This window comes from Aulonocara sp. 'chitande type north' Nkhata Bay, linkage group LG7, assembly GCF_057382095.1.
Source record: "Aulonocara sp. 'chitande type north' Nkhata Bay isolate Kocher_YH1m ecotype deep benthic linkage group LG7, A_spYH_male_GT1.1, whole genome shotgun sequence".
In the NCBI taxonomy this organism is placed as follows: domain Eukaryota; kingdom Metazoa; phylum Chordata; class Actinopteri; order Cichliformes; family Cichlidae; genus Aulonocara; species Aulonocara sp. 'chitande type north' Nkhata Bay.
This window is the reverse complement of record NC_141350.1, coordinates 20,214,334-20,229,249: the sequence shown is the minus strand read 5'-3', so window position 1 is coordinate 20,229,249 and position 14,916 is coordinate 20,214,334. Positions and strand designations below refer to the sequence as shown.

The 14,916-nt window shown below is 37.6% G+C and overlaps 1 protein-coding gene and 1 long non-coding RNA gene across 2 annotated transcripts; both read left to right on the top strand.

The window, feature by feature from the left end:
- Positions 1-3,910: 3,910 nt before the first annotated feature.
- On the top strand, positions 3,911-8,319 carry LOC147325048 (phospholipase A2 inhibitor subunit B-like). Its single transcript, XM_086302399.1, has 4 exons — positions 3,911-4,108; positions 4,544-4,657; positions 6,308-6,382; positions 6,644-8,319. Exons 1-4 carry the CDS (start codon positions 3,961-3,963, stop codon positions 7,024-7,026), a joined length of 720 nt encoding a protein of 239 aa, XP_086158525.1. The 5' UTR covers positions 3,911-3,960; the 3' UTR covers positions 7,027-8,319.
- A 412-nt stretch (positions 8,320-8,731) lies between these two features.
- LOC147325047 (uncharacterized) lies at positions 8,732-11,496 on the top strand. Its single transcript, XR_015130555.1, has 4 exons — positions 8,732-8,951; positions 9,055-9,134; positions 10,462-10,953; positions 11,241-11,496. It is a non-coding gene; the product is annotated as an uncharacterized LOC147325047 (long non-coding RNA).
- Positions 11,497-14,916: the final 3,420 nt, after the last annotated feature.

Here is a 14,916-nt window from a genome sequence, read left to right as displayed (position 1 = left end):
TAAAGGTGCCATCAGCTATGGCTGTTTAAACATTATCTTTTCCAGCCATCATGATTACTGCATATCATATGTTCAACATTGGGGATTATTATTAACCTCTTACTGTTATGCTATGAAAGCACATGGCATAACAGTGTGTGTGTGTGTGTGTGTGTGTGTGTGTGTATCTATCTAGCTCAACCAGATCCTTATCAAATTATTTTGATATTATGCTTTCCATATAAGTATTTTGTAATTATTCGAATTCATCTGTGTGCTGTGTGTGATTTATGATTTCAGGAATAAACAGAAAAGTCTGGAGGACTACTGTCAGAGAAGAAGTACACCATGCACCCCCCAGGAGGTGGCTGTACTTACTGAGAGCGTCTTAGCTATGATTTTAAAAGACAAGAGACCACTTGCTGTGGGTGAGGGATTCAAAGAAATGCTGACCACTTTCCAACCAGGTTACACTCTGCCGTCTAGGCGTCATTTTACAAGCATGATGGAGAGAAAGTATGAAACTTCAGTGGAGAAACTAAGGAATGAACTAAAAAAAGCCACATCCAAAATCTCCCTTACCACTGATGCTTGGACAAGTCTGGTCACAGAGTCCTACTTAGGGGTAACTTGTCATTTCATTATTTGTTCAAAGACGCCATTGCTGCTGTTTGTATATTATTAATTTTTTGCTATGATTTCCTTTGTTATATTTGTTTTGCAAAACATTTAATTTTTTGTTAAAAACAGAAGATTGTAGTACAATGTTATTGTGGATTTTGTTTTGTGAATGAAGAGCACTTTTTGGCAGAAAGCAAAGTGAATGTTACATTTTGTTTGTTTAAAGACACCATTGTTGCTATTTATTTGAAATGTTTTGTTAACTTTTCCTTAATTTTATATATGTTTGCACATTTCATTTCTTGTTAAATGCTATCTCTATTGTATTGATTGTACGACCTCTACAACTTTATTTTGCAATTATTATTTTTTTTTATTAAAAGGTCTTCAAATGAATAAATTTGTGTTTTTCATTTATATACATAAATTAATAAATGTGAAATTGCTATACAAGTCAAATAATGGGGGAAAAATCGTTAATCGAATCGAATCGAAATCGAATCGGATTGAAAAATGAATCGTTAGATTAATCGATGCATCGAAAAATTAATCGCTAGATTCATCGATTAGGATAATAATCGTTTTGCCCAGCCCTAATTCCAACTGGTGTTGGCCCGAGGGGCCGATGGCGCGATATGGCAGCCTCGCTTCTGTCAGTCAGTGAATGTGAGAGTGAATGAATAGTGGCATTTTAAAGCGCTTTGGGTGCCTTGAAAAGCGCTATATAAATCCAATCCATTATCATTACACGTTATAGGTTATTGCAATGGTGTTGTGTTTATTGTATTGCTTTTTTCTTGAACCAAACAGGACATGCTAAAAGAAAAAGAAAAAAAAGTGGATACGTGTATGTTTCTATCTTTCCAGGCCAGAGACAGGAAGGTGGCTAGAGGTCTGGACGGTGCACAACTTTATGGCTCCACTGCTCACCATTCCAACATGATACATTTCAAAGAAATATAAATGACCTGGTTTCAAAAAAGTAATGTCTATTCATTGTTTCGCTTTAAAATTTGATCACATCTGAAAACATGCACAATGAATTGATAAAAAACAACAAATGAATTGTAACTGAATAGAATCTGAGGCTTGTGGGGATAGGTTAATTGGATAATCCAAATTGTCACTAGGTGTGAATGTGCAAGTGAATGTGAGTGCGAATGGTTGTCTGTCCCTGTGTGTTGGCCCTGCGACAGACTGGCGACCTGTCCAGGGTGGACCCTGCCTCTCGCCCTATGACAGCTGGGATAGGCTCCAGCGCCCCCCGCGACCCTGAAAAGGATAAGCGGAAGCGAATGGATGGATGGATGGATAGAATCTGAGGCAGTAGCAATAGTTTAATAGCTTAATTGAAAAAAGAAACATTTTGATCATCTGTCATCTGAAAGTGCACAATCTTAATAATAATAATAATAATAATAATAATAACTTTATTTATAAAGCGCTTTCAAACAAAGTGCTGTACAACTGTTTAAAACTAAAGAGATAAAAAAAATAATAATAATAATAAAAAGCGATACATAGCAATACACGTAAAAGACACAATACAAGTTAAAAACAGTAAGAATTTAAAAACTAAAAGCCATAGAATTAAGACTTGTAAGATAAGGTGAACAAATGTGTCTTCAGCTTAGTTTTAAAAACCTCCACGGAGCATGCCTGCCTAACATCTTGAGGGAGGGTGTTCCACAGAAACGGGGCATGAAAAGAAAAAGCACGCTCTCCAATTGTCTTTTTTCTGGCTCTAGGAACCTTTAGAAGGCCAGAGTCCTGAGATCGGAGAGCACGGGATGGAACGTAAAGATGTAAAAGGTCGGAGAGGTATGAATCTTAGTGATTCAATCCTATCAAAGCCATCAGTGCAGAAAACCATAAGAGTATATACATTATTAAAATATATAATTTATAATAAAGACACACTATTAAGCATTAGTAAGGTATTAGTAAGTGTTTCAGTCATCATTCATAAAACATTATAAAGCATTACTCCTCCTTTCTAAAAAACTGATATAAATGTTTATTCTTGATTAATAGGTTCATGTATCATGCATATATAATATATAACTGTGATCAAAGTATTTACATGTATACTATTAAGTTCACATGCACTATTAAGATTAAGGTATGAGCTCATTTTTTGTGAATTTATTAATAGAGAATTTTATAAAAACTTATTTGATTATTATTTTATGTACTTATTTTTTTTTTAATTCATAGTTAATTCAGGCAATTACTGGTAGTCATTTAACCATTTTGTGTGACTTCATCTAAATTGATTATTATGTTTACCTTATAAAGCATTTATTAATGAAAATCAAGTAGCTCACAAAGTCTTGGTTATCTTGACAACAGAAAAATGACAGACAAATCAAAAAGAGATACAAAACATACCAATATTTATTGCCAGGTGTAAATGTCAACCCCCAGAGATTTGCAGAAGATTGCAACGTAAGTTGGAACAGCGTCTAAGATGGTAAGAGGGGTTTAAGACAGAAAGAGAAGTTGGAGCTACAGGATATCTTACCTTTAAAATACTGAAGCTTCTTCATTTAAAATAAAATATGAATGAGATTATCACAAAAGTAACTGTTTCACAGAGCCTCACGAACAGTTGTAAACACTATAAACAAAATGCCCATTATATTAAGCCAATAAGCAGGAAAATGTCTCTGGGATGTTTTTAATTACTTTAGTTGATTCCTAAAGTTCAACTTTCCTCAGGTCTGTAGTCTGTTACCGAGCTTTAGTAAGATAACTCAGCACCCACTCAGGTTCAGGTCCAAAATGCTCCTGAATTAGTCAAAATAGTAAGAGTGATGTTGTTCTTTCACACATGTAAAGTCAGCTTAAATAAACAAATTACAAGACACTTTGGAGCTGAATATAACTTTATAAATTACATAATAAGGAGGAGCAATACTTTATAAGTGATAAATAAAGCACTTACTAACACCTAGTTAATCCTTTATAGTGTGTAATTATTATAAAGTGTTATCAAATGATGTTGCTTGAATGGACGTTTGTCTATACACACTTTAGTCTTTCTCAGACCTTTTTTGTTACAAAGAGGAAGGCTTTGGGCCTCATAGTTTTTTTGTCTCTTTTCTGCCTTGTTTCCAATCAAATACTCACCTGGTTTTTATTTCCTCTTCAACGAGTGGCTCATATATTTTTGACTTTGAGTTCTGAGCTGTATTTGTTTGAAAGCAGCACACAAAGCAGCCCAGTGGATAACTGCTTGTATACTGGTGAGTTTTTATTATATTTTAATGTTAATACCATTTAACAAATTAACATCTCTGAATAACTTTGAAAACCTTTAACACCTTCTTGTTTATCTTTAAGCTCTGCATTTAAACAATGATGGCATGGCTCCAATTTTGTATCCTTTTCCTGGTGGCTCCAATTGGGTACAGTCAGAATCCAGGTCCTCGTGGTCCCAAAGGAGACAGTGGACTTCCTGGACCAGCTGGTCCACCTGGAGTACCAGGACCAGTAGGTCAAAAAGGTGAGCAATAATCCTACAAACCACAAGACTACTGACCAGATACTATTTATAGTTTATCTAAAGCTTGTTACAATTCTTTTGTATAGCCAAATAAGTTTTCATGATGTATCAACAGAGGCTTATGCTACAAAGTATGAATGGAAGTGACACTGAATGAGCATTTTATGACATCAGATAGTGGAGGCTCAATATATTTATACTTCTATATACACTTTATACTTAGATATATGGTTAAGTGCATTAAATATGGTCTTTTTTTGGTGCTGACGTGAAGCTAAAATTCCCATTTGAGTAGTGATTAATTAATAATAAGGTATTTAACTGCTTTTTAGCTCTGTATAACCAGTTTCCTAACGTTGTGAGAGAATTTTTCCTCTTTGGGCTGTGAGTGAATATCTGAACATATGGTATGATACTTCCATACCTGCTTTAAAGGAGATACTGGAGTTAATGGACCACATGGACCTCCTGGACTACCTGGAAACCGTGGATTTGTTGGAACACCTGGACTTCCTGGACAATCTGGAAAAGATTCTGACTGCAGAACAGGTGAAGATCAATTTTTATTAGTTTCATTAGTTACTAAGTTTTATTTTTCATTTTTGCACACAAGGGCAGCACCAACTACTTTCTTTGCTATGAAACATTCCCATAGATGCATTCAGTGTCCTTAACCATTGTAACTTTCTTTCTTTCAGTCCAACCACTCGTTGTATCTATCTGTCGTAAATGCCGTACAGGGGGCTGTACTCCCATTATTTTTCCTCTTCTTGCTGCTCTTCTGCCTGAGATATTCACTAAGCACATAATTGGTTGTGGCCATGTTTTTGATGTACTCATGGATCTTTGTTGTCTTCTCCTGGACAGTGGTTCTCACTAGTCCTTGATTTCCTTGCTTCCGCTTGAGTATAGAGTCTCTGGGTGTTGGACTTGAGGTGAAACCAACACAAGTACTAAAATCAAGGACTATGCCAAATAAAAATCTATTGAGGCAAGCATGAGTGTAGTAGGACTTGTACTAGGCATATCAATGGCAGTGATAGGAGCTGACTCTGACGATTGAATGGACTGACAGGAGCAAAAGTAAAAACAACCTCTGTTAAATTTGATGCAGAATTTTAAATGTAATTTATACAAATTACTTTTACCATTTTAATCAGTAGGGTTTATTAATATCAAATTGTTGTTTTATATAGTGTCACTACTCACAGCAGTCCTCTTGGCACTTCACTGCATACACTATATTACTCTGTTTATGCTGGGGTACCTGATCCTTGGTTTAGAACGATATTTAGTGTAATGTGTTTTGGAATGTGAAAGACACAGAAATGTGGTATTTGAAAAAATGCATCTTAGCTATAATTTTAATTGATTACTTACGGAGCCCCGCAGGGGACACGGGAGAAAAAAAAATTAAGACGGACTTTTGCAAGATCTCGCAAAACAAACTCGGGATCTCGCAAAAGTATTGCAAGATCTCGCAAAAGTTTCAGCCGCATTCTCCGGAGGCCGCCAGCTCGAAGCCGACCGGGAGGTCGAGGCACGATGTGCCGGGAAAGCGGTGTTCCTCCCGGCTGTAGTAGGTCTCGACCTCCCGTTAGCTTCGAGCTAGTGGGTGTCACATCTCCAAAAACGTCGGAGCACTTTTGCAAATATGTGATGTCTTGTAAACCGAGCAGGTATCTGACGTTTACACAACTACATTCACGCCTCAAAATATCTTAAAAGTGTATTTTGTGACCCAGAAAGAGTAATATTACAACTAAGTAGCTGCCGCCATTGTTGGAATTCAACTTTTGCGAGATCCCGAGTTTGTTTTGCGAGATCTCGCAAAAGTATTGCGAGATCTCGCAAAAGTCCGTCTTAATTTTTTTTTCTCCCATGTCCCCTGCAGGGCTCCGTAATTACTAGTGCTGTCAGCGTTAATCTCGTTAAAATGGAGTTCACGCCATAACCGCATTAACTTGGCAAATCTCCGTTAGTGAGTTAGCGCAGACTGATGGCGCTAACGCGTTAACGAGCTAACCGCGCTAATAAGCTAACCGTGCTAACGTGTTGACGCCGTGCATGATTAGAGATTTGACGCTCAAAAGAGAAAAACTAGCTTTTATTTAATAACAGTTTGCAATTTTAAACATACACAAAGAAATGTTGGTCCCAAATGACTACAACACTGATAATTTTATCTGTTTGATCTAGAGCTCTTTGGTTACATAGACCAGGACCTTCAAACCATTAGAGCCCTAAAGGAAACAATAACCAAGTTAGAGCTGGGTAAGTGTCATCAGCAGCAACAGGACATAGGTTTTACAGTAACTCCATCATTAATAACTCTGGGGGGTTTCCTTGTTTGCTTTTAAAATTTCAATTATCTTTCAGATTATTATTTAACATAATAATTTGAACTTTGAGCAATAAAGCTAAATGGAAGGATACATGGTGTGTAATGACTAGACGAAGCCTTTTTTCTGCTGGTTTCTTTAAAATAAAAGTAGTTCATTCCAATTTCTCTTTCTATGCTGCTTTCTTTTTCAGTTATAAACTACGATTTTGCCCGAAGAGTTGATGGAAAATATTTTGTGTCCAACAAGGAAAGAGGCTCTTTCCTCCAAGCTGTTGAGTTCTGCTCCCAGCGAGGATTAGAGCTGGCTTTGCCCCAGAGTGATAAAGAGAATAGCTTACTCACTGAAGTGTTTGAAAACAGTCCTAAAACAGTCTGGATTAATGTCAGCAATAGAAGAGCAGAGGGAAACTTTGGAGCTGATATGATAAACCGACCTCTGACCTTTACCAGCTGGGCAGAAGGGCAGCCAGACAAATCCATCCAGGATCCAAGCTGCACCACGCTGTCAGAAGACGGTGTTTGGAGAGTGACAAGTGAATGCTCTATGAATGCTTACATTGTTTGTCAGTTATAGAAATGCCTTTGATGACATGAAGTAAAGTGTAACTCTTTGGGTTCTGGTGTGGGGAAATCAAATGGAGTACAAATATGTAATCACACATCTATCTGGCGCAATTTTCCTATTCCTATAAAACAGGTCAAAACATTCTTTCAAATCTTTTATTACATTTTTAGGTAAAATGAAAAATTCTTTCGAGACCTGCAGTATTTAGTAACCATTCACCATACAGTAGCCATATTTATATTCATCCAGCAAAGTGAGAAGTCATGGAGGGTGTTCTGGTTTGGTGGCCCCAGCATCTCATCTCTGCTTTATTTGCATGACTTGATCAAACAACAAACTTGTTAGTGAGTGTGACATGGCTGGAATGAGAATTAGCAGCTCAAAGTCTGAGGCTAGTCTGTGGCTTGTTTCCAGATTTAAATGTATTGATTTTTTCAGCTTCCAAATGAATAAGCAGCTTGTAACCTGGAATGTAGCAGCAGTACATTATCATTTTGATTAAATCATTTCACCTTCATTACCTGAGCATGATTGTATCAATTTGTACATTGCACTTTCTAAGATTAAAATCATACATATATGTTTCACTAGATAAATGCTTTATAACCACAGTTTTATCATGAGAGAAATACTCAGACATGTAAAATGTTTAAATGTGGATGGTGGATTTGCAGGCAGATGTTAAAGAAATTTTAAGGTAAGTAACATTTTTTTTTCAAATAACTCTGTCATGTTCTTGGGTCTGTTGACCCAGCGTTTTAAGTTTTAGTTTATTTGGATGTTGTTTATGTTTAAGTTCATTAGATTAGCGAAGTTCATTTGGTTATTAGACTCCTTGTGTTTTCTTCCCCTGTATTTAAGTTTCCCTCACCCTTTGTGTTTCACGCTGCGTGTCTTATGTTATCAAGTTTGTATTATCATGTCTGTCTCATGTTTCCTGTTTTATTTTGAAGGAGTCGTGTGTTCTTTGTTCATTGTATTTAGTTTCACTTCCCTTGTACTATCATTAGGCTCATGTCAGTCAGCTGTTCCTCCATGTGTTCCCACTTCCCCTAATCACCTCCTGTGTATTTAAGTCCTCTGTTTTCAGTGTGTCATTGTCAGGTTGTCTGTTGTCCTTTGTGTCATGTTTCCAGGTTCTGTGCTCTAGGTATTTTTGTGTCCATGTTAGGGTTCATGTTTTGGGTTTCTGTGTTATCTTAGCTCTCCCAGTTTAGGTTATTGTTTAGCTTCTCCTCTGCCTTTTGTTTTGTAATGTTTTCACCAGCCTTAATAAACGGCTCGCTTTCTGTTAACATTTAAGTTTTGTTTCATGGTGTCTGCATTTTGGGTCCTTTTCATAATACATACAGTCTGCCTCTGCCAGAATGTAACAAACACTTCTACTAAAGCAATGCCTTTGTGCTAGTCAATTTTGTTATGACCAATAGTGGATTTGTGTCTGATGTTATTCTCATACAGTTGAGCAAATATTTTGTACTACCACATGTAAGAAATGTTACTATTTTGGTAGTAACATCCAGGCATAGACTATGTGAATCTTCTTGTCTTTAAGTTTTTATATAAGTAATTTGTGCATAGATAAAAATCATTTAATATTTTAAAAATATATTAAATTGTGATTTTGGTGGATCATCTGTCTGCACTATCAGTTTTAAGTAAATTTAAATTGAATACTTTTAAAATAACAGGTTCCTTTTGAAGAAAACATTTGTAAAGCCTGACATTTGTTTGTAATAATGGTCAAAGCTTTTTATAGCATTTTTTCTGTATGTGTAATCTACAGATTAAAAAATAATTCAAGAGAATAACCACTGTAAGCGTTGAATCTGGCTAAACGTGGCCATTGGACTCCAAAACTGATGGATGTAGTTTCATTAAGGGGAGGAGCTAAAGGAGTGAGAATCAGGCTCATCAGTGACATGCTTCTTGAGGTATGATGATTATTTAGACCTTTGGCTTCAGCATGCACTTTGTTGGCAGTCACCCATATAGTTTATACTCATTTCGATACTTTATCTATGTTTTCTTAAATAGGACATGCAATCAAAGTATGGAGAGAAGTACCCATCGACTGAACCTGGGAGAGAGAAGAGGACCTTTTCATGGCGTCTGGTGTAAGTAATTCAGCATCTTGACCATGTAACAAAAATGAAATCCACACTGATCATAGTGTGGATTTTAAAATAGGGCATTTACTTGCTCCTGCAATACTCATTGTAAGTTAAATTTGTAAATATAAATATATATGCACTTTAAGTTAAACCTTGCTCAATAATCACCCCATATCACACCCATATCAATGACCAGTTCAGCACAGGTGTTGGACATTGTAAAATGCTCCTTGGAAAATTCAACTAATGAACATAGCACAAGGTTAAAATTTGGTTATCACATAATTTTCTTACACTGAACGAGAATAAGACCGAAGTCAAAGTTTTTGATAGTCACGCTCCGCCAGACCAGTTAGCTGATGCCCTCGCATGTCTTCTCGCAAGCCATCTCTCGCTCACTGTAAGAAACCTCGGAGTATTACTGGAAAGCTCTTTTAAACTAGAGAAACAGGTCTCCATTGTGGTAAAAACAGTTTTTACCAGCTGTGCCAGATATCTAAAGCAAAGCTGTTCCTTCCTCTAAAGGACCTTGAAAAGCTTATCCATGCATTTATCACGTCCAGACTGGACTACTGTAACTCCCTCTACTTGGGCCTCCAACACTCTTCTCTTTACCGGCTTCAGTTAGTTAAAAATGCAGCTGTGCATCTCTTAACAGGTACTAGAATCTATCATCACATCACTCCAATTTTAGCCAACTTATATTGACTCCCTGTTAAATATCATATAGATTTTAAAATTATTTTGTTTACTTTTAAAATTCTAAACAATTTAGCGTCCAGCTATCTATCCAAACGCCTCCATTTTTACAATCCCAATAGAGCAGTAAGATCTTCCAATGAGATGCTCCTAACACAACCTAGGTCTCGACTGAAATCCAGAGGTGACCGGGCCTTTGCAACCGTAGCACCTAGACTCTGGAATAACCACCCTGTTTATATTCGTACCTCTGTGTCGTCTTTTAAATTGTGCCCTAAAACTTATTTTTTTACTTTGGCTTTTAATTCAAACTAGTTGGCTGTTATCTGGCTTGTTGTGTTGTCACCTATTGTTTCTTGCCCTGTTTTGTCTTAATTGTTTTGTTTTAATTGTCTCATGCTTTTACTCTGTCTGACTGTGAAGCACTTTGGTCAACTTCGTTGTTTTTAATATGTGCTATATATATTTTTTACTTTGAGTACTTTGAGCTGTATTTGTTTGAAAGCAGCGCATGAAGCAGCACATGAAGCAGCCTAGTGGATAATTGCTTGTATATTGGTGAGTTTCTATTATATTTTAGTGTTAATACCATCCATTGATCCATCCATTCGCTTCCGCTTATCCTTTTCAGGGTCGCGGGGGCGCTGGAGCCTATCCCAGCTGTCATAGGGCGAGAGGCAGGGTACACCCTGGACAGGTCGCCAGTCTGTCGCAGGGCAGTGTTAATACCATTTAACAAATTAACATCTCTGAATAACTTTGAATACCTTTAACACCTTCTTGTTTATCTTTAAGCTCTGCATTTATAGGTTCATTATATTTATACAAATTACTTTTAGATATATGGTTAAATGTAATTATTGTGGTCTTTTTGTGGTGCTGACATAAGGCTAAAATTCCAGTTTGAGTGATTTTGAGCTCCATATAACCAGTTTCCTAATGTGGTGAGAGAATTTTACTCTTCAGACTGCAAGTGAATATTTGAACATATACGATCACAGCTGATACTTCTATACATGCTTTAAAGGAGATACTGGACTTGATGAACCACCTGGTTTAGCTGGAATAATTGGACCACGTGGAATGACTGGACCATCTGGAAAACGTGCAGACTGCTGAGCAGGTGGTAATCAGTTTTTATCAGATTCATTAGTTTTTAAGTTGCATTTTTTATTTTTACACAATTAAATCATTTTGTATTAATTAAATTAATGGTTGATTTTGTATATGCTAAGCAAAAAACTAAAAAATCCAAAACAACAACAACAACCTCAAAAAGGATTGTTAGGTGACCTTCCTAAAACTGCAAAACCTTATGCATGTCAGGTCTATGCCACGAGCTCATGTGTTAATAAGTGTGTGTGTATCTCTCTATCTATCTGTATATATGTGTGTGTCTGTTTGATCCAGATCTCATTGGTTCCATGGACCAGGACCATCAAACCATTACATCCTTAAAAGAAAGCATATCTAAGATAGAGCTGACTAACTGTCATCAAGAGCAACTAGACATGAATTTTACAGTAGGGGGAACATTTTTATCTGTTTTGAAACATGTTCCAACTCTGGCTTGTTTGGTTTTTAAATGTAAATTATTTTTCAGACATTTATTTAACATTGTAATTTGAACAATAAAGTAAAATGAAAGGATACATCATGTGTGATAGCTAGACAAAACCTTTTTTTCTGCTGTTTTTAACAAAATAAATAAAAGTAGTTCGTTCAGATTTCTTCTCTCTATGCTTCTGTTTTTCAGTTAAACTACAATTTTCAAGATTCAAGAATCAAGATTCAAGAGCTTTATTGTCAATACAGTAGTATACACAGTATACAGTGCATGCTGTTTCACCCTAAGCCCCCCATGGTGCATTTATAAATATATAAAGGATATATCTCCAAGAGATATAAAACTACTAATTAAAAATAAATAACACGCTAAGTTTTAGTAAAAATTAAGGGGGAAAAAGTTACTAATTACTAACTATATAATTCTATACAATACTATAATGGTAACTATACAATATTAACTGTACGATAAACAAAGACAGGACAGGGACAATACAAAGTGGAATGTGCAGTAGGTATTGAATACCAGTTTCAAGTTATTGTCAGGACATTATTGACGAGACATGACAAAGACGTGCAAAATACAAAATGTGCAAATACAATATAATTTAGGTGTGTGTTCAGAACTATGTGACTGAGTGTACAAATAAGCATATTGTTCCCAGGTCCAGTTTGTAGTGGATTTGTGGTAGTTTTTGTTGTTTTTGAGTCTTTTGATGATTATTGTAAGGTGTTTGTAGAGGTGTATGTTTACATCAGTCCTTTTTGTGGTAGTGAGTTGAGGGCTCTGACTGCTTGGGGGAAGAAGCTCTTGCAGTGTCTGGTTGTTATGGTTTTAATGCTGCGAAACCGTCTGTCAGATGGAAGGAGGGAGAACAGTGCATGTGAGGGGACGAAATTGTCCTTCACTATGCTGTTTGCACGTCGAATGATGTGTCTGTCATAGAGTTGGGAGATGGATGTGAGAGGGCTTCCAATGATCGTCTGTGCTGTCCTCACTATCCACTGCAGAGACTTCTTTTCAGCGAGGGTGCAGTTCCCATACCAGATAGCAATGTAGCAGCAGAGGACGGTCTCATTGGTTCCCCGGTAAAATTATGTGAGGGTAGGAGAAGGGAGACTGGCCTTCTTCAATTTCCTAAGAAAGTGAAGACGTTGTTGAGCTTTCTTCATGATGGTGGTGGTGTTAAGGTTCCAGAAGAGATCATCTGATGTGTGCACACCCAGGAACTTCACACTGTTGACCATCTCAACAGCAGATCCGTTGTTGTGCAGTGGGGTGTGGGTCATTGAGCTCTTCCTGAAGTTAACAACCATCTCTTTAGTCTTCTGAACATTTAGAGACAGGTTGTTATTCTGACACCAGTCTACCGGGTGTTGTACCTCCTCTCTGTATTCAAACTCATCGTTGTTGGTGCTAAGACCCACCACTGTTGTGTCATCTGCAAACTTGATGATGTGGTTTGAGCTGTACTGTGCAGTACAGTCATGTGTTAGCAGGGTGAATAGAAGTGGGCTAAGCACACACCCCTGCGGCGATCCTGTGCTCAGTCTGATGACTTTGGAGGTTTTATTTCCTATGAAGACAGACTGGAGCCTGTCAGTTAGGAAGTCCAAGATCCAATTGCAGAGGGAGGTGTTTATTCCTAGTGAGTCCAACTTCTTTACCAGCTCCTGTGTTGAATGCTGAGCTGAAGTCAATAAACAACTTAATAATAAACAACTTTTTGTCGAGATGGGAGAGAGAAAGGTGAAGAGCAGATGAGATGGCATCATCTGTGGATGATGGTATGTTATGTTGGCGATAAGCAAACTGTAGTGGGTCCAGATTCAGTGGAAGCTGAGTTTTCATGTGCCTCAATACCTGCCTCTCAAAGCACTTAGTGATGATGGGCGTAAGTGCCACCGGCCGGTAGTCACTGAGGCAGGATACAGTGGACTTCTTTGGCACTGGGATGATTTTTGTGGTTTTGAGGCATGCAGGTACCACAGCTGAGCTCAGTGATGTGTTTAGGATGTCCGTGATTTCCCAACAATGATTTCTCAGCACATGACAGCACAAATGAACTAGCTAATAGATGAGATGCATCCAGAATGGCTCACCAAAAGTCGAAATGTCCCCAGAAAGGACCAGTCCCATGGAACAACCAACAAATGACCTGCCTCAGCATGACATGAAAGCGAATACAAGAAAGTCTATGACACAGTACTTTATACATGCATCCTGGAATGGTTAGAACTGTACAAGATCCACATGACCCAAAACGAATTCAATGGGGACGTGAAAACAACACTAGAGGCAAATGTCAAGCCAGCTGCTCAAATCACCATAAACTGTGGGATTTACCAATGAGATGCTCTGTCCTCACTGCCGCTCTTCATAGGCCTGAACCCTGCAGCCAGATCATTAACAAGACTGAAGGGAGCAAGTATTATTCACCTCCTTTAAAGGGATGACATAATCACTGATCCATAACACCAGGATCTACAGTAATGACATCGGAATGTCATTCAGACTGGAAAAGTATAGCTGAATGGTAACAAATACAAGAAAGGGAGTCAGAAATGAGACGAATGCAGTACCCAAAAGCAACACTAGACACTGAGGATCGCTATGAGTACCTTGGAATCCCACAGGCGAACAGGAACCATGGAAGAGCCATTAGGAAAGCTGCAAATGCAACCAGAGATGATCATGTGCTTAGTGAGCACCTCGGGCAGCAGAAACCCAAGAAAGAAGAGGAGCAAATAAAATGTAACCAGCCTGTTAACAGTGTGTACTTCCGGGTCCTTTGTGTCACAGACACCAACTGTCTATCATCTATAATCCAGTTTTGAGATCCCTTCTCAGGTGCCTTAATGCCCACTCACATCTTGTGTCAGTTGATCTCAGTAAGTCACATGATAGGGTGAGGCAAGGTTTCACAGTGGTTTCAACTGAAAACTCTGATAATAATGACCCATACTCTTTTTCAAACCTTGGCACACATGATGAGGAACATGATCAATAATGGCTCAACAACCTTCTTGAAGGAAAACTCCCACTAGCGCTTAAAATCCTGGGAGTCTCCACCATTTGGTCTCAGACTTAATGAAGCTTCTTGGATGAGAGACAAAATGTCTTCAAGAAATTTAAAACAGTCGTATGGTTTTTCTTTCCAAGCTCCTCAGATTACCATGACCTGAACCTATACAGTTATGTAAAATACATGTTTCATCAAAGATAAGTCTGTGTTCTTTGTGGTTTAATATAATAAAATAGTAAAGTTTGAACTACAACTTGTTTTATGATACACATATTTGTCTTTCTCAGAGTGTTTTAGCTAAAAAGAGGCAGGCTTTGGGCCTCATGCTCCCCCTCTTTTCTGTGTCCAACACAGAATACACACAAAATACTCACCTGGTTTTTATTTCCTCTCCAAAGAGTGTCAGATATTTTTGACTTTGGGTTCTGAAATTGTTTTAAAGCTGTACATGAAGCAGCACAACTAGACGATAACTACTTACGTATAATGGTGAG